We start from the raw sequence: 19,887 nt of genomic DNA, 5'->3' as shown, positions 1-19,887 counted from the left end.
ATTTTGTAATCTTCGGATTTCGGTGTCCCAATGTTTTGTAGGTTCCGCAACTTCAGTTTCAATTACCAAACTCATATTTAATTGAAAGTTTCGTTATTTGACCCAAAAAAAAAAAGAGGGCGAATCTACATGCTTGGATTGGTATATGTTCGCAGTTTTCACAAAACTACTTCTAATTAAAACGAATCTATTATTTTAGTCAATATCAAACAAATGGATGGTTTATTTAATTAAGTCAAGTCATAAGAAAAAAGTAATGAGAAAATACATAATTTAAAAGTCACAAATGGTCCCCATACGTGTGATTCGGCAGGATACTTCCCAAAAGGCATACCACTAGTAGGCTCTCTCCTATATAACTTCATCTCCACCAACGATGCATTTTCGTCCTCAGATCTCAATCTCACTCACAAGAGAGAGAGAGAAAAGGCTTAACTAGTTTCTCTACATTATTCACAATCATACCTTTTCCCTTTCCAACATGGCCGCCTCCGTAGATAATCGCCAATACACTCGGCTCGAGCCAGGTTTAAACGGCGTCGTCCGTTCGTACAAACCTCCTGTTCCAGGCCGTTCTGATACCCCCAAGGCAAACCAAAACCAAACCACCAAGTTCTTGAAGCCAGCGACTGTTCATGACGATGACGAAGACGTCTCGAGCGACGACGAGAACGAGACGCACAACAGCAACGCCGTGTACTACAAGGAGATGATACGCAAATCCAACAGCGAGCTTGAGCCGTCGGTTTTGGATCCGAGAGATGAATTCACGGCTGATAGCTGGATCGAACGTAACCCTTCCATGGTCCGTCTCACAGGGAAACATCCTTTTAACTCCGAGGCGCCTCTTAACCGTTTAATGCATCACGGGTTCATCACCCCTGTCCCGTTGCATTACGTCCGCAACCACGGCCATGTCCCTAAGGCCCAATGGGCTGAATGGACGGTCGAGGTTACCGGATATGTCAAACGGCCCATGAAATTCACCATGGACCAGCTCGTCTCGGAGTTCGCTTACCGCGAGTTCGCCGCGACGCTAGTTTGCGCGGGGAACCGCCGTAAGGAACAAAACATGGTGAAGAAGTCAAAGGGATTTAACTGGGGATCCGCTGGAGTTTCCACTTCCGTGTGGCGCGGTGTCCCTCTCTGCGACGTATTGCGTCGCTGCGGGATCTTTAGCCGGAAAGGCGGCGCGCTCAACGTCTGCTTTGAAGGGTCTGAGGATCTCCCAGGTGGTGCTGGAACTAGCGGTTCCAAATACGGAACCAGCATCAAGAAAGAGTATGCCATGGATCCATCAAGAGATATCATCTTGGCTTATATGCAAAACGGAGAGTATCTAACACCAGACCACGGGTTTCCCGTTCGGATGATAATCCCGGGTTTCATCGGTGGCCGGATGGTTAAATGGTTGAAAAGGATCATTGTCACAACTCAAGAATCCGACAACTTCTACCATTTTAAGGACAACAGAGTTCTACCTTCTCTAGTAGACGCCGAACTCGCCGATGAAGAAGGTAAACACAAAAGTTTATATTTGCTTCAAAAATATTAATAATAATCTATACAATCTTAAATATATTCAATAGTTAGCTTTTATAGCAATGAACTAATCAACATGTTTAAGTTTCCGAACCTATAGGAGAAAAACAAAAAAACAAAAATCATATTAAAGAAATGAAAACTAATGTTGGTAGATGATGTCAGCTTCTGTAATTTCTATAATATTTTTTTTTGCTAATTAAACATAAATTTAATGGTTGTTTTAGGCTGGTGGTATAAGCCAGAGTACATAATCAACGAGCTGAACATAAACTCCGTGATTACGACGCCTTGTCACGAGGAGATTCTTCCCATCAACGCTTTCACCACTCAAAGACCTTATACTTTAAAGGGTTACGCATATTCCGGTACTTTTTTTTCTTTTAAAATGTGTAAATATATAATAAATATGTTTACTAATGGGAAAATTTTATAATAACAAATATAAATTTGTTTATACAAAACAGGAGGTGGAAAGAAAGTGACCCGTGTAGAGGTGACAGTAGATGGTGGAGAGACATGGAACGTGTGTGCACTTGACCATCAAGAGAAACCGAACAAGTATGGGAAGTTCTGGTGTTGGTGTTTCTGGTCACTCGAGGTTGAGGTTTTGGACTTGCTTAGTGCCAAAGAGATAGCTGTCCGTGCATGGGACGAGACTCTCAACACACAGCCCGAGAAAATGATATGGAATCTCATGGGGATGATGAATAACTGTTGGTTTAGAGTCAAGACCAATGTTTGCAAGCCTCACAAGGGTGAGATTGGTATTGTGTTTGAGCATCCAACGCTTCCTGGTAATGAGTCTGGTGGATGGATGGCTAAGGAACGTCATCTTGAGAAATCCGCGGACGCGCCTCCTACTCTCAAGAAATCTGTTTCGACTCCGTTTATGAACACAACTGCGAAGATGTACTCGATGTCCGAGGTCAAGAAGCATAATTCTGCTGATTCTTGCTGGATCATTGTTCATGGACATATCTATGATTGTACCCGCTTCCTTAATGACCACCCCGGTGGTTCGGATTCGATCTTGATCAATGCTGGTACGGATTGTACTGAGGAGTTTGAGGCCATTCACTCTGATAAAGCCAAGAAGATGCTTGAGGACTACCGTATTGGAGAGCTCATTACCACTGGCTATTCCTCTGACTCTTCGTCGCCTAACAACTCAGTTCATGGTTCGTCCGCGGTGTTCTCGTTGTTGGCTCCCATTGGAGAGGCTGCTCCGGTTAGGAACCTTGCTTTGGTCAACCCCCGGGCTAAAGTCCCGGTTCAACTCGTCGAAAAGATTTCCCTTTCTCATGATGTTCGTAAATTCCGGTTTGCTTTGCCGGTTGAGGACATGGTTCTAGGTTTACCGGTTGGTAAGCACGTTTTCCTCTGCGCCACCATCAATGACAAGCTTTGCCTCAGGGCTTACACACCAAGCAGCACCGTTGATGTGGTTGGCTACTTCGAACTTGTGGTCAAGATTTACTTTGGTGGTGTCCACCCAAGATTCCCCAATGGCGGGCTTATGTCTCAGTACTTAGACTCATTACCTATAGGGTCAACTCTGGAGATCAAAGGGCCATTAGGTCATGTTGAGTATCTAGGCAACGGTAGCTTCACGGTTCACGGTAAACCGAAGTTTGCTGATAAATTGGCAATGTTGGCAGGAGGAACCGGTATAACCCCAATATACCAAATTATCCAAGCCATTCTGAAGGATCCAGAGGATGAGACTGAGATGTATGTCATTTATGCTAACCGGACCGAGGAAGATATTCTCCTTAGGGAGGAATTGGATGGTTGGGCAGAAATGTATCCGGACCGGTTAAAGGTTTGGTATGTAGTGGAGCAAGCTAATGAAGGTTGGGCATACAGTACCGGGTTCATTTCCGAGGCGATTATGCGAGAGCATATCCCTGATGGATCAGATGGCTCATCCCTTGCCATGGCTTGTGGTCCACCACCGATGATTCAGTTTGCGGTTCAGCCAAACTTGGAGAAGATGCAATATAACATCAAGGAGGATTTCTTGATATTCTAATCTAAAAGCCAAGAAATGTCAAAAGGTCAAAACGTTAGGTGGTCAAAAAGTGAAGGTGTTATAATAGAGTCTAAATAAGTATTTGATAGATTTGTTTTGTATATACAAAAATGTTGGTTCTTTTTAAGTTTTCAATTGGGGAAATATAATTTGTCCGTTGTATTCACAATCAATATATTTTTTTCCACAATAATAGACCAAAAATAATATTTCATAATTTTGTGGTTATTGTTCCTCGAATATTCTGCGTTCACTACTAAAAAATGAGAATCAATATTTTCTCATATGTCTTTGTCGTTAAAAGAAAATTAAAATTTCTACAGCTATTAGACAGTAAGGTACAAAAATCACCAATTGTCAATTTCAAAGAGAATAAAGCCAAAGATGAGTATTTTCCTATTTGTGCAAGTTGAAACCAAACTCGTCCATTAGTTCCTAGTTTAGTCTTCACCACATATATGATATGAAAGATTAGGGGGAGTGAATATACTTTTTGGATTTGTTTTTATTAAGCAAGAAGACATTAGCTAGGTAATCTCTTCCAATTGGTTGAACTTGAAAATTTGAAAGATTCTTCATTTTTGGGTGATTAGTTGAACTTATAGGTATATCAATGTGATCAACTATTTATAGTATGTTTCTAGCACCCAAACTCTTCCATGACAGGACCCAAAAGAGTGTAACAAGATCTACGTATTTATAGAGTGACACATTTTAAATAATGGAAGCTTGGAATTCTACCAACAAAATAGAAAAAAAAAATTATGCTAATGGATTAATAATGCATCTCATGTTTTTATTATATTATATGACCCAAAATATTCAATATAAGTTTTAAAATTTAAAAATTAAATAATATTGGATATCTCAAATTCTGAAGGATCTAGTGTAGAACTAGTCTATTATTATGTTCCATTAACTTAAATAGTGATGCACATGAACTGGAGAACTTTTTAATTCTTTATCTATATATAATTATAGTTAATTAGTAATTTCTTTCTAAACCTGAATATATAAAACTGATGATATTAAAAATTCATTTTACATACAATTGGTATTAGAATAATTAAACCCCACATCTTAAGGAACTAATAACTCCCCTAAACTCAGGAGAGAAAATATTTTACTAGGAAATTGAAGAAACGATTTGCCCCTTTACCAAACTTAAATAGTCTGGATTCAAAGTTAAATAAGACAATTGAATTTGACATAAACTATGTATAATGGGGTTATTATAGATGTTGCCGTTTCTGGCTCACCATTTTTTAATTTTGCAAATTTTCAAAATTTTCTTTGAAATATGTCATTTTTACAACTTCAAAAACTAAATATTTGAGATTTTTTTCCATAAAATACATACTTAATAATAAATACTATATTCTACAAAAAAAAATACATACTTAATAATCAACCCTATCATCATGGGTTAAATTGTGCTTTTTTATAAAAGATAATGGTAAATTTAAAAGTTATTATTCAAAATGGCAAAATTCGTAAACACCCAATCTAAAAAAGATGATGCTCGTAATTAATTATACGTTTAATCCCTAACTTTTGAAAAAAAAATAGCCATAGGACAGTAAGAATATTTCAAATCAATCTTTTTATAATTATATAAAATAGTAAATTCACAATCCTTCTTGTTAATATATAGTAGTCTTCTACAAATTTTATGGTCGTCGCATTAAATCGTATAGGGTGTTAAATAATATACATCACCTGAGCATTTTTTGGTTTCTGATTGATTTAATTTCGTTACATCAGCATAAGAATAAAGTTATAAATGATTATGACCTTTCGTTTTCAGGTAAGATTAATCGATTAAACAAGTTAGGAATCGTGAATCTTTTGTTGGTAACGAGAGAAGGGAACTTCACTTATTGGTCGATCTACTGTGATTCAATATGCAAAGTAACCAAACAAATATTATAAAACAAGACGTACGAGTTGTTGTATTTGCATATTTTAAACTAGAAGAAGCCTTCGTCGAACCGAGATTCGACAGAACTCAAATAGTCTTTTTTTCTAAAATTCAACTAACAATATATCAAATAGTATAACACTCGTCTGTATAACATACAACTGTATTATTTTTATTTTAATGAAAAATCGCACAAATATGTGATTGAGGAGAACAACAAAGATAACATATAATAATATGTTAGTAAAGTTATTAAGGTTTACTTACAAAAAGAAACATGTAATTGCTCTGTATATATAGGTTGTAATTACAAAAAGAAACATGTATTAAGGTTGTATATATATTCGATATCTATAAATTTGTCTTTTTAACCCAAAGAAAAAGAAAATAACGTGTATTTTTTACTTATATGATTATCTTATTTATTATAAAATATTTTTTCAGATTTTATATGAAAGGCTCATAGATAACAACAATGTATTCAAGTTGATAAAATTAAATATGACGGTAAGAAACAAAAAGCACAAATTTGGCATGATATTTTGAATTTACCAAAGATAATTAAATAGGTTATTCATAATTCTTAGTGTTCCTCCTAAATAAAACTAGTTAACCCTAAGTTTTAACATAGTTTCCAATATATATCTCAACTATATATAGAAAAATTCAAATTCATTGAACAAATATTTTGTAGGCATAATTTTTTTTTGGGGTATAAATATTAAATTTTTTTCTTAAAACAAAGGATTTATAAATGTTAATTTTTATACAAAATAAAGAATATAGCCAACAAAACTAGATAATTGGTATAAAATTTCATCCAATATGATATCAAATGAAGGGTAAAGCTTATACCATATAATGTATAGGCGACAAAACTGGACCATTGAAGTAGTGCAACTTTACGTTACCACGTTGATGTTGCTCCATCCATGCATTCCTAATTTCCTAGTCCTAAATATCAAAATATCTCATACGTTAAATTTTATAGTAACTCAATCCATGAACTTTATCCTCAAATAAAAAGACTTTCCACTGTTTAAAAATACAAAGAAATTTTCAGGTAGCGACTCTAAACCTAGAATTAAAATTGAATTGATTATAGTTTTATAATTTTTTTTATAGGTTTACTATTTTTTTAAAAATTTACGAATTTGCTATTTTTAAAGTTACAAAAATGTGATTAAGCGTTTATTTTTTTGTTATGTTTGTATCTAGTCGATTCTATTTGTTTGTTGGGTTTTAATATTTATTATAAAGTATGTATTTTAGCAGAAAAATCGATAATTTTAAAAATAAACCATTAATCTATAAATTTTAATAAAGTTACTATGTTTTTAAAATGTGTCCTAAAAACGATAATTTTCATAAGAATCCCATTAAAACTTTTAAAAATAAATATTAATATATAGTTTCTACTTCTAGTTGCCAAAGTTGAGAAAACTAGTGGAACAAAAGAGACCCAAACGTTTTTTAAAATTTATGAAAACAGTAAAACCAAATTTGGTCGTGGCCGCCACATGCCATAACCATGCAAAAGTAAATCACGTGACCACGTGTTCGTTATAGCCGCGTGGACCCAACATGCTCCCGAACTTAGTAGCTTGTCTGGCTCCGCGTCGCAAGGTCACACGGCCTAACCCGTTATGGCGAGCCAAACCCGCCCGAATTTACCGGGTCGTACCCACCTCTATGTCGGACCCGCCGCGTCTCATCTACTGCTTGGTGTTTGGAAAGGCCGTGACTTCTTTTGTTTATAAATTTTGAAGAGACCCCTAAATATATAATAGTTGTATGAATTGAACATTTTTATTTTTGTCTTCGTCGAATAATACAGATCAAAACGAATACAACTTGTCACTTATTTTATTGTGTCCTATTCAACACATATATTAAGATAATGTATACAAACAATATTTGATTTATAAAAAAAAAATATTGCATATTATTTCTCTGAAATATCTTTTGTTTCCAACTGAAAATAACATGGATTGACTTTAGTCTTAAATATATCATTTACACAAACGTTTCAACGAAATGACCATTTTGAAATTAATATAACTAAAGTCTAAAGGTAACAAAATATCTCAAAACACCTTTTTATATGAAAAATATTCTAGGATACCATAATTTAAGTTTTTTTTCTTCCAAAAATATTACAATTTTTTATTTCTTCCAACAATACTAAATTTTTTTATATCTTTCTAAAATATCTTTAAAATAAAAATTTGAATTTTAAAGATGAAAAATTATATTTTTGTATGTTTAGGTTGATTACATTTGGGGTATAGGTTTTAGGAGTAGGGTTTTGTATTTAGGATTTAAAAATTAATTTTGGATGATAAAAATTTAAGTTTTAATTTTGTGGTACTTTTAGTATTTGTATTTTTAGAAAATAAACTTTATAATGGTATTTTTGGAAAAAAAATATTCCTTTAAGTGGTATTTATGAAGTTTTTTTTATTTGTTTCATTGATGATTCATCCGTATGAACAAAACACTTGGATGTATTCAAGTACGACACGATTAGATCTAATTACACAAAGAGAACACAAATTGTACAAAAGTGGACGGTGAACTAATTTTTCGATAATAAGGGAAGAACTAATTAACGTATAGAGAAACATGATTTGTATTCTAATAAATGTACTTATATTGAGTCATAAAGTTTATTGGGCAGCTGTAATGGCGCAAGAGACTTGTGGAGTTAGTTAAAGCTCAATTTTGATTTTTCTTTCAATTTCCATATATTCAATCATTTTCAACAAATCTCTTCTTTTTTGTTTTGTCTACTTTTCGATCGATCTGTAAAGAGAAGGACAAAAATAAAAATATGACGTAACATAGAATATGGACAGCATAATTAAATTATAATGGGTTGCAAAAACACAGAAACTCTTTGCATTCTTCCGTATATTTAGGGCCTTTCTATTTTCACACAAATATGCATTAAGTTAAACAAGTATTTCTAATGATATATAATGTCATTTTTCATTTATTATGTGACCAAAAAAAAAATGTCATTTGTTAGCACTCGTTCCATTTTATTTCAAGTGATGTTTGTTAGCAAATTGTTTTTAATTAAAATGATGTTTGCAAGTTTCTATAAAAATATTAAATGTTTATAAAATTTTTCGACCAATCATAATTTATATTATATTTTCTTATTGATTGAATTCATTTTATTTTATTGATAAAATACATTTTATCATAATTTATGTATACAAAAACGTAAATATTACTATAAATAAAATATATGGAGTATTAATAGTAACATATTTGTTGGTGGGATTCATCAATAATTCAAAGAAATATGATTTCTAGTGTGGAAATAATTGCAACACGGTTCCAAAGACATCGGATCGAAACATATATATATATATATATATATATAAAGTATATAACTAATAAACTTTTACACAATTTTTATTGTTTTTGTTAAATAATGTCAAAATAATACTCTTACACGAATAGAAGTAGTAACAAATGTTAACTATAAATTATAATTTATTATGTATTCGATACATGAAAAACAATGGATTCCATAATAGAATAAATAGAACTAATTATACCTAGCTACTTATACTTTTCTAACCGGCAACTCTATTTAAAAGATAAATTATTAGTCTTTTGTGTTAGCAATTTATTTGTATTCACATTTTTTTTTTTACATAGTTAGTATTGGATCCCAATATATTTACATTTTTTTTGTTTGTATTAGCAATTTGTTTTTTCGTACATATTGGTTTGACTTGTCACTTCTGTCAAATGGCTCAAAATCATAGGCTCCTAATTAAAATATGCGTTTTAACTTTTAATGTGTTGTTAGATCCCCTGACGCATTATATTGATCATTTTGATTATCTTAATTAGTCTATTATACTTCAAAGTCGTTAAGTACTTTTTTTTGTGTTCTTTCTCCACTGATATAAGAATCTGAGATGATTACATATACCTTTACGTTATAAAATTATTTTATCTCCACAAATTAAAATTTAAAAGAAAACTATGCTTTTAATTATTTGATATATATAGAGTAAACTAGTAATATAACCACTTATATTAATAGTATACAATATGTTAATTATTATTTATTAATAAGGTCAATGTTTCAAACTATCAAATTAGTTTTCATTTAAGATTTAATTTTCTATCTATCAAATTATTTTAAAATAATTGACTTATATTTTAGCCGGTTGATATATATAACATTGTTGATTTTACTTTTTTTTTCTGGTTTATTATTTGTAAATTTTTTTGCTGTAGGCTAATTCATTCATGGTAGAATTCCTTCATTTTATATGAATTTATTAATATATAAGATTGGTTTTTTTGAACTATTGATAGATATTTATTTTTATATAAATTTATTTCTTATTAAACTTATTTTACAATCGACTCATATATTTGATTAATTGATTTCTTATACATAGTCGACTTTTATAAATGTTGACATGTTTTTAAAAAAATACTAGAATAAAATTTTAAGGTACAATCAGATTATTCTGTATATTTTTAAGTCAACTGTAAAATGCTATCTATTTTTTTTTTTTTTTTGAAAGTGGAAAGAAGGTTATCGTTTTTGAGACTTCACTACTCTGCGTAAGATATTTTGAAGAAATGGTTGGCTTCACAAAAGCTCCTCACTTTTTTACATTTTAATGTGTACATATTTAAAGCTTTGTGTAATTGTGTTAGTATTTTATAGCATGAGAAAAGTCTTGGAAATGACGCAACAAAGTTCACTTCAGAAGGTTGATAGAGAAAGAAGAGAAAGAACTGATTATTATTCTTTTTTGGGTCAAAAGAAAAGATATGAATCAACTCTCTTTTGTCCTGTCTACAATTATATTCACCTTTTCGTTACATTATTATTATTATTTTTACTACATGTTATTATAAAATTATTGTAAAGCTTCTTTATCTAATTGACATAATGACTTACTTATACATAATCCAAACCTTTAACAGCTATTCACCTCTTTCGAGCTGCCATGTTAATTATTGTGTAAAATCAGTAGGATCACAAGGAAATTTATAAACTCTAAATATGATTAGTAGTATGTGTATAGTATTTAAAATAGGTGTTTATCACCAAAAATAATTATTACATATTTGATGTAACATATATGTTTGTTGAAACCTAGAGTGATAATATTAATAACTATTGAAATAGTGAGAATATGTGTTATCCGTACGCTTCATGCAAAAGAAAGATGTGTTATACGTAAACCAAATGAAAAGTAGTAGGTCAATAGTCCATCACCATTACCCAACCATTAACGACCCATTTCAATATTGGTATATCCAATGTTTGTTTAAAAGCCCACCTTACTACCTAACGTTGTGAATGAGACCCTATGTTATGTGTCATTATTTGATCAAAGTTTCTATTGGGTTTAGGGGTAGGCAAAATACCTGCACCCGAAACTCGATGAAGATACAAGAGTAACATAGATCATGTATCAGAGGAGAACGACTTCAAGAAATACATCAGAACGAATGGATAAAGACTTGACAAAGTTTGTGAAGCAGAATCAATGTAAGACAAGAAGTGAAGCAGCAGTCAAAGCATGAAAGACAAGCAAAGGAGCACGAGAAGAAAATAACCAAGGTCGGTGATATGAAGACACGAAGCAAAGAGAAGTGTCTAGAAGACGTCCTTTATGGCGATAAAGGAAACAAGAAGAAGAATGTTAATTTCCTAAATAGTAAAAAGGAAAGTAAAGGATTCCTAAAGATATGGTTTAGGGGTTTGACCTAGTGTGCGGAAATACCCTATTCATATAAATAGGAGAGCTTAGACTTGAAAAAAGTTGAGCTCAATCACGAGAAGAATTCCTAACAATTAAGTTTTAGCTTCTATGAAAGAGAGCTAAGAACTTAAAGAGGGCTTAGGGTTTTTGAGGGAAGTTCTAGATCGAGTTGTGATCTAGGAACTTAAGATTGAGTGAATAGAAAATCTACAATGAGAAAGAACTTGTAAGATTTGCTATCATTCAATAAGCAGTGTTTTGAAGAAAACCCATTGTTAATTCCTGTATTAGTTCATGTACTAACAGCTCTGCGTTTTCAATTGGTATCATAGCGGCACTTGTTAAGGTTACTACAAGTGTGATTCTGTGGACGTTATGGAGAGCTATCAGAAACTTGTGAACAACTCTGAGGTTGTGCTAAATGATGGAAACTACGGTTTTTGGAAGTCATAGATAAAATCAATTATTCGAAGAATTGATGCTTTTGCTTGGAATTCGGTGTTGGAGAAGTGGGAAGAGCCAAAGATCAGAAGTGAAAATGGTGTAGTGTCATGGTCAATAAGCTTGAGAGTTTATGGACTGATGACGAGTTGAAGAAGACTAAGTACAATCTAAGAGCTCTAACAGCCATACATTGTAGTGTTGGGAGGAAGCATTCCGAGTTGATTCAAGGATATGAAACTGCCAAGGAAGCCTGGGATATTTTTCAAACTCACTTTGAAGGAACAACCAAGGTTCAGAGTTCAAAAAAAGACATGTCAGATTCTAAGTTTGAGAACTTAAAGATGGAGGAACACAAATCAATCTCTGATTTCAGTTATAAATTCAGCTCACTTGTTCAAGAAGTGGGTGAAGAAATTCCTTAGGTGTCTTCCAGCACGGTTCATGGCATAGACTGTCTTCAATGTCTCTTCCAATATAGACAGTCTGAGTTTTGGTGAAGTTGTTGGCATGTTACAAGCACATGAAATGGAGCTGGGAGGTGTTGAGAAACCAAGAAGTATTGCACTTATATCATGCGAAGATGAAGAGCCAGATGATCCTGTGAGCTTGTTGGTCAGAAGGTTTGATCGGGCATTGAAAAATGTAGAACAAGGACATAACTCAAGAAGAGTTGGCTCTAGAAAAAGAAACCTTGAAGAAACCAAAAGCACTAAGAAGTCAGACATGCAATGTCATGAATGCAAAGGCTTTGGTCATTTCATCAGAGAATGTCCTACGATCAAGAAGCGTGAGGCTAAATGCTCAAAGTGTAACGGAATAGGACATACTGAAGAAGATTGTGCAAGTTGTTCAAGAAATCCGAAAGAAAGATCCATGATTGGAGTTGAAGAAAATTCTGATGGAGATTCCGACGAAGAGATTTTCAACTTTGTTGCTCTAGTGGATATCGTAGATGTTAATGAAGATGGTACATTAGATTCTCAAGGAGAACAAGACATGGATCTTGTTAAAAGTTACAGTGAAGTGATGATACATTGATTAAGCTTGCACAAGAAAATCAAGCCTTACTTCAAGAAAAGATTCATCTGACTGCTCAAGTAAAGTCTCTGCAGCAGAAGTTGAAAGAAGAGAAAGTGATAAGGCAAGAAAATCTAGTGTTAATCACAGAGAAGCTGAATCTGTCTAAGAGGTCTGAGGTACTACAGAAAGAACTGCAAGCTGAAAGATAAGTCAGCAAAGCTACAATCTGAACTGGATCATCATCATGAGAAAATCCATATTTTTGCCGGAACTAAAAAATTTGACAAGATTCTCAGCTATGGGAGAACTGAGAAGACACACAAAGGACTTGGGTACACTGATCAAGGAGTAGCTAATTCAGGATATACCAGATTTGTGTTAGGAGGAGTGAATCAGGAAACTGAGTATTCTAATGAACAAAGAAAGACTTTCAATTGCTTTTATTTTGGGAAGATTGGACACTACAAAAGATACCGTTACGAATTTTGGATAAAGAAATATGACCTGTATCAGTCAAGGGTGAAGCATCAGACAACAAGTGATTTAGGTATGGGGTTGAAGTGCAACATGGCTCTTATAACAGAAGAAGTAGAGAATACATGTCCATGGTACTTTGATAGTGGATGTTCTCGACATATGACTGGTAAAAGGAGTAACTAGCGAGATCTCAAGAAAATCAAAGGAGGAAATGTGATGTTTGGAGATGGGGGACATGGTGCAATTAATGAAAAAGGAAAGACTGCGGAGACTGATCTTGCTCAGCTTATGAACGTCTATATGGTTCAAGGTTTAAAAGCAAATTTGATTTAATGTGAGTCAATTTTGTGATGAAGGCCTTACTGTACTTTTCACTAAAATTGACTGCAAGGCAATCAATGAAGATGAATATATTGTCCTAAGATGAGTAAGAGCTGAGAACAATTGTTATATGTTGAAGAAACATTCTGAGGCTTGCTTGACTGTGAAAGATGATATAAAATTGTGGCATCAGTGACTTCGTCATATGAATATGAGGAACTTGACAACACTTTTCAACAAAGAGATAGTCCGCATAGTGCCAAAAATGAAAGATGAAGAGAAGATGGTGTGTGGTCCCTGTAACCAAGGAAAGCAAGTTAAGATACAACATAAGAAGGTGCCTGACATACAGTCAAGCGGTATTCTTGATTTATTTTACATTGATTTGATGGGGCCAATGCAAACAGAGAGTGTTGCTGGGAAGAGGTATGCATTTGTGCTAGTTGACGATTACTCCCAAAACATTAGGGTGAGGTTTATTCGCGAAAAATCAGACGCCATGGAAAGCTTTAGAATTTGGGCACTTCAGTTGATCAATGAAAGAGGAGGTATAAAGAAAATTAGGAGTGATCACAGAGGTGAGTTCCAGAATGAGACAATGAAGATCTTCTGTGAAAATCATGGGATTTCTCATCAGTTTTCAGCTCCAAGGACACCACACCAGAATGGGGTTGTGGAAAGGAAGAACAAAACTCTTCAGGAGATGGCTCGTGCAATGATCCATGGAAACAGAGTACCAATGAAATTTTGGGCAGAAGCAGTGAATACCGCTTGCTACATCATAAACCGGGTTATGTAAAGAAGGATTTAACAAAGACTCCATATGAGCTTTGGAAAGGAAAAAATCCTAATCTGAGTTACTTCCATATCTTTGGATGCAAGTGCTATATCTTCAATGATAAGGATTATCTTAGTAAGTTTGATTCCAAGAGTGATGAAGGAATTTTTTGGGGTTATTCAGAAAGTAGTACATTATTCAGGATCTACAACAAGAAGAGCTTTTCGATTACTGAATCGGTAAATGTGGTGTTTGATGACTATTCGTTTACCAAGTGGAGTAAAGAAGGTGATGAAAGTGATACAGAAGAGGTGAATAACAAAGCGAAGAAGGTAGTAATTGAGGAAGCTAAAGAGAAGGATTCTGAGTCAGATCTGAACAAGTTGGCGAAGAATAGCAGGAAGCGACACAACAAGTTCATAAAAATCATTCAAGTATAAATATAATTGGGGATCTAAATGCTGGAATGAAAACCAGAGGAGTAAAGATCGATTTCAAGAATATGCAAGGAAACTTTGCTAGCTGGGAAAATGTGCACTTTGAATGTTTCGTATCGTTTGTTGAGCCAAAGAATCATGAAGAGGCACTTAGTGATAATTCCTGGATTATGCCTATGGAAGAAGAACTTCAACAGTTTTCAAGATATGATGTGTGGAAGCTTGAACCAAGACCTAAGAAGGCCAATATCATCGATAATAAATGGATCTTCAAGAACAAGATAGATGAAAAAGGAGTTGTTGTGCGAAATAAAGGAAGATTGGTAGCACATGGAGACACACAAATTGAGGGGGTTGACTTTGAAGAAACATTTGCTCCAGTAGCAAGACTCCATAAGACTCTTTTTGGGGATGGCATGTATATTGAATTTCAAGGTGTATTAGATGGATGTAAGAAGTGCATTCTTGAATGGGGTTCTTCAAGAATAAGCGTATGTTGAGCAACCAATAGGATTCAAAGATGCATATCATCCATAACATGTGTACAAGCTAAAGAGGGCCTTGCATGGTCTCAAGTAAGCTCCTAGAGCATGGTATGACAGGCTGACTAGGTTTCTGATAGAAAAGGGATATGCGAGAGGCAGTGTGGATAAAACACTCTTTGTTTTGACACATTAGATGAATATCATGGTGGTGCAAATTTACGTGGATAATATTTGTGAGACCCCAGTTTGAGGAGAGGTTTAAATGAATTGATTTGACCACCTATGTCACGAAAATGCACTTATCTTTTCGGTTAAAGGTCTTGACAAAACTCCACAGTTAAGCGTGCTTATGCTGTAGTAGTCAAAAGATGGGTGACCTTTTGGGAAGTGGTTGTCGGAACTGTGTGAGTGAGGCCAAAACACAGGGAACGATCATGTGGTGATTTGTAGGGTCGGTAAACAAGAATTTAAGCCTTCCAGACGTAGCAAACCGATCTTTGGGTATTGATGGGCTCATGGACCTAGTGAGAGGACGTGATACCCTTTCAGAAAGGTGGGCCCATGGGCTGGTGGTCAACATGGGGCCCACTGGAGAGGTAACGGTCGGGGCGTTACGAGTGGTATCAGAGCCGAACCCAGACAAGTGTGGAGTCGTGGGCTCACACTGTTAGGGGGTGACAATCATTGTGTGCAAAGAAGACGTTGTGGTTTGTTAGTGCGGGAGAATTGTGAGACCCCAGTTTGCGGAGAGATTTAAACGAATTGATTTGGCCACCTATGTCACCAAAGTGCACTTATCTTTTTGGTCAAGGGTCATTAGAGAACTACACTATTACGCGTGCTTATGCTGGATAGTCAAAGGATGGGTGACCTTCCGGGAAGTGGTTGTCGGAACTGTGTGAGTGAGGCCAAAACACAAGGAAAAATCATGTGGTGATTTGAGGGTCGGTAAATAAGAATTTAAGCCTCCCGGACATAGCAAACCGGCCGTCAGATATTAATGGGCTCATGGTCCTAGTGAGAGGACCTGAAGCCCATTAAGAGAGGTAGGCCCATGGGCTGGTGGTGAACATGGGGCCCACTAGAGAGATGTGGTCGGGGCGTTACAATATTATTTTTGGAAGCACATCATAGCACCTTATTGACAAGTTTGTGGAAGAAATGACAAGATAATTTGAGTTTGGTTGGTGAACTGAAGTACTTCTTTGGCTACAAATAACTCTGAATGATTAAGGTATTTTCATATGCCAGAGCACGTATGCCAAGCAGCTCTTAACTAAGTTTCAACTTGATCGATGCAAGGAAGCCAATACTTATATGAGTTCTTCAGTCAAAGTGACAAAAGATGAAAACGACATAGATATGGATATCAAGCTTTATCGAGGAATGATTGGAAGTTTGCTGTATCTTACAGCAAGTAGGCCAGACCTATGCTTCAGTGTAGGAGTTTGTGCCAGATATTAAGGTCAACCAAAACAGTCGCATCAAGTATATCAAAGGAACTGTGGATCTTGAAATTTGGATGTCTAAGAGATCTAACTGCAATTTGGTGGGATACTGCGATTGCGATTATGTTGGAAGTAGAGATGACAAGAAAAGTACTAGTGGTGAGTGTTTCTTTCTTAGAAATAACCTGATATCCTGGCTGAGCAAGAAACAGAACTCTGCATCATTATCTACATCAGAATCTGAGTATATTACATTGGGAAGTTGTTGCACTCAGTTACTATGGATGAAGCAAATTTTTGAGGATTATGGAATGTTTAGAAATACTTCAAGTGTATTGTGATAAAAAAAAGTGCTATTGATCTATCCAAGAATCCAATTCAACATTTAAGGACCAAGCATATTGATGTGAGACATCACTTTGTTAGAGAATTGGTTGAAAGAAAGCAAGTGCAAATCGATCATATCCCTACAGAAGTTCAGTTGGCTGAATTATTCACAAAGGCCTTGGAGGCGGATTGGAACTGAATCAAAGTTCAAATTTTCAAGATGCAGAAGCGTTGACTCAGTTGATGTCTTAGGTCAAGGAAGTTGTATTAGTGAAAATTTTCAAAAAAATTAAAAGAAGAAAAAGAGAGGGATAGAAGATCTTTTAAGAGAAGAAAAAGGGAAGATGCTGCACATTCCCCATATTCAAGAGAAACAGAGCCTCAATTGTTAAAAATAAAATAAAAAAATTGAAGAAGCATAAGTTTCTCCTTTATTTTGAGGAAATTTTATTTTTGAAGAAATATTTGAAGTTTCTGATTGGAGATGCTCTAAATCTTCCGATGTGGAAAAAACAGGAATTGACTTATTAACAAAACTTATAAGGCACACTCTTTTACAATATACATAATATATACGTTAATACATTTTCCATGAAATCAGCATAAGAACGGTGGCACATGGGGATTCTCGCAGAATTGAGATTCATTATAAGCAACTCCATTATATGGTCTTTAAAATATTGAGAGCCAACGTTTCCGTGCTCTTTAATGTCATGATTCAAGTAAAAGATGCCCACATCTGGAGGCCAAAAACGTGGTATTCTTAGTGTAAATATTTCTTGAAAATGCAAAACAAATGGAAGATTGTTAGAGGACTGTTCCATAGTAAATCATGTATTCATCTGCATCGTGAATACTATAAATAGCATTGGTCTGTGATAGCAAATGTTTTTGCATGAAGTTGATGAACATAAAGAGATAAGGAGGTAGGAATCATCTAATCTTCAAAATAGACTCGAATTGCGTATTATGGATATTGCCTAACAAATATCAATGATGAATTGATAAATGCTACTGGAAAGTACTTGAGGCAAATTGATTTAATTCTAAGGTCACACAAAGCATTTTGGCCGATAACTCAAATGTCAAATACAGTAACAAATATTTTCAATTGGTTTATATTTTATATCATATTCACATTTTTTTTATGAATTAATATAAGGGAAAATTGGATTTAGAAGATAAATTTTTACAAATTTGTCCATATATGCATTCTATGAATAAATGCTAAATTTTACTGAACTACCTTTTCTAAAAGACTTAATCAAAATTGTCAAAAAAGTTAATAACAATTAGCAGAAAATGATAATGAAGGCATGAGGATACCAAAAAAAATTACGATATGTTGTTTTTGTTGTCATTTTGGATGGATAAAATTTGATCTAGAAATTTTAGAATACATATTATGAAATTTAGAATGTGTCTTCTATAGACGGTACATATTCTATAAAATATAGATTATGCATTATGCACACTCTACATGTTTAACAAAAGTTAGAAGTCATTTATGTTCTACAAAATTTAGAATACTTATTGCTACAAAATTTAGAATACATATTCTATAATTTCTTCTTTCTTCTATAAAATTTAGAATACATGTTCTACCATTTACTCATGATCTAAATCTATTAGAATGCATATTCTTACGTTTTTTCTTATATTCTGTTTAAAATAGAAAATACGTTCTACAAAATTTAAAAATGATTTAATAAAAGAAAATAAAATCTAAAAAATACTGAAATAAGAATAGTACCAAAGGCCTCTTATAATTTCATAATAAAACATGGAAAATTGATTTTTTTTAATCTTCTTAAAACCTAAAATTTTACCTTCAATCCAAAAAATGAATCCATTTTTTGCACGCTTGTTTCCATCTAGCAAAGCTAAATTCTTTGAAAAGAGATGTGTGGTACAGAAATAAATTGAAGTTGAGTAAAGAAGAAAACAAATTTTGTCTTCTGAGTTTATTTGGGAGGAGCTAGGAAACAATTATGCAAGCACATTTTTGGTGAAGAAGAACTATGGCGGCAAGTTATATAACTAAAAAAAATAATTATTTTGCCTTATATGTTTATCCCTAACAAAATATTAAAAACAGAAAAATTAAATTCATTTAGGAAATATTTAAAAACTTTTATAAGATTTCAAAAAAAAAATCAACAAAAAAATGATTTAAAAAAATTAGGGATATAATAGGGTTTTAATTATATAACCCTATTTTACAAAGTTGTCCATATGATTAATTATATAAAAGCATATGTCACCAGTTTTGATCATAAAATGCATATATGGACAACTTTGTAAAATTTTATCCTTAATTTCTAATTTTACCTTAATATAATAATAGTGTGTGTTATGCTACACTATTATCTTAACAAAAAAAAATTTAAACAGGTACAATTTTTTTTCATTATTAAATTTTTTATTTTGTCTCTTATCATCATACATTAATAGTTTGAAACCCTAGAGAAATTGTATTGGGTGTATATTTAATCGGTCACATAGTAATAAGAGAATTTAGCACTCTAGCATCTTTTCTGAATGTCCAATTCTCTTAACACCGTTTTTAACCATGACATCATTTTCTAATCTTTCACTATTATATCTCTTACTTCTCTAACTATTAGTTTTTATTTCTTTTTCTTTAGCTACAATATTTTTAAAGTATAACCATAATTAAAGAGAGGGAAGATAAAACAAAAGTTCTCTCTACTTTGCAAACTCATTTCCATTGTTCTTCTTTCTCTCTTTTTTTTTAATTTTTTTTTTTAAAACTTAGTCTCTCCACATATGTTTTTACAAACACAATATTCTTTACATATTTTTCCCTTTACAAACAAAACATTTTTTACATTACATTTGTTTCCTCTATTGTGGACTCTCTCTCTCTCTCTCT

The 19,887-nt window shown here is 33.6% G+C and overlaps 1 protein-coding gene across 1 annotated transcript; it reads left to right on the top strand.

Annotated features, from left to right (window-relative positions):
- The first annotated feature begins 378 nt into the window (after positions 1 to 378).
- Positions 379 to 3,794, top strand: LOC17897387 (nitrate reductase [NADH] 2). The gene is made up of 3 exons (XM_006306661.2): positions 379 to 1,517; positions 1,770 to 1,910; positions 2,010 to 3,794. Exons 1-3 carry the CDS (start codon positions 482 to 484, stop codon positions 3,575 to 3,577), a joined length of 2,745 nt encoding a protein of 914 aa, XP_006306723.1. The 5' UTR covers positions 379 to 481; the 3' UTR covers positions 3,578 to 3,794.
- The last annotated feature ends 16,093 nt before the right edge of the window (positions 3,795 to 19,887 follow it).

This window comes from Capsella rubella, unplaced genomic scaffold (assembly GCF_000375325.1).
Source record: "Capsella rubella cultivar Monte Gargano unplaced genomic scaffold, Caprub1_0 scaffold_1, whole genome shotgun sequence".
NCBI classification, from domain to species: domain Eukaryota; kingdom Viridiplantae; phylum Streptophyta; class Magnoliopsida; order Brassicales; family Brassicaceae; genus Capsella; species Capsella rubella.
The sequence above is the reverse complement of the archived record's forward strand: the minus strand, read 5'-3'. Positions and strand labels throughout refer to the sequence as shown.

What these genes read in the sequence shown, in the direction of transcription:
- LOC17897387 (XM_006306661.2), top strand. Translation starts at nt 482, where the DNA reads ATGGCCGCCTCCGTAGATAATCGCCAATACACTCGGCTCGAGCCAGGT. An exon ending in CGAACTCGCCGATGAAGAAG is followed by an intron (nt 1,518 to 1,769) that starts GTAAACACAAAA and finishes TGGTTGTTTTAG; the next exon opens with GCTGGTGGTATAAGCCAGAG. An exon ending in AAAGGGTTACGCATATTCCG is followed by an intron (nt 1,911 to 2,009) that starts GTACTTTTTTTT and finishes TATACAAAACAG; the next exon opens with GAGGTGGAAAGAAAGTGACC.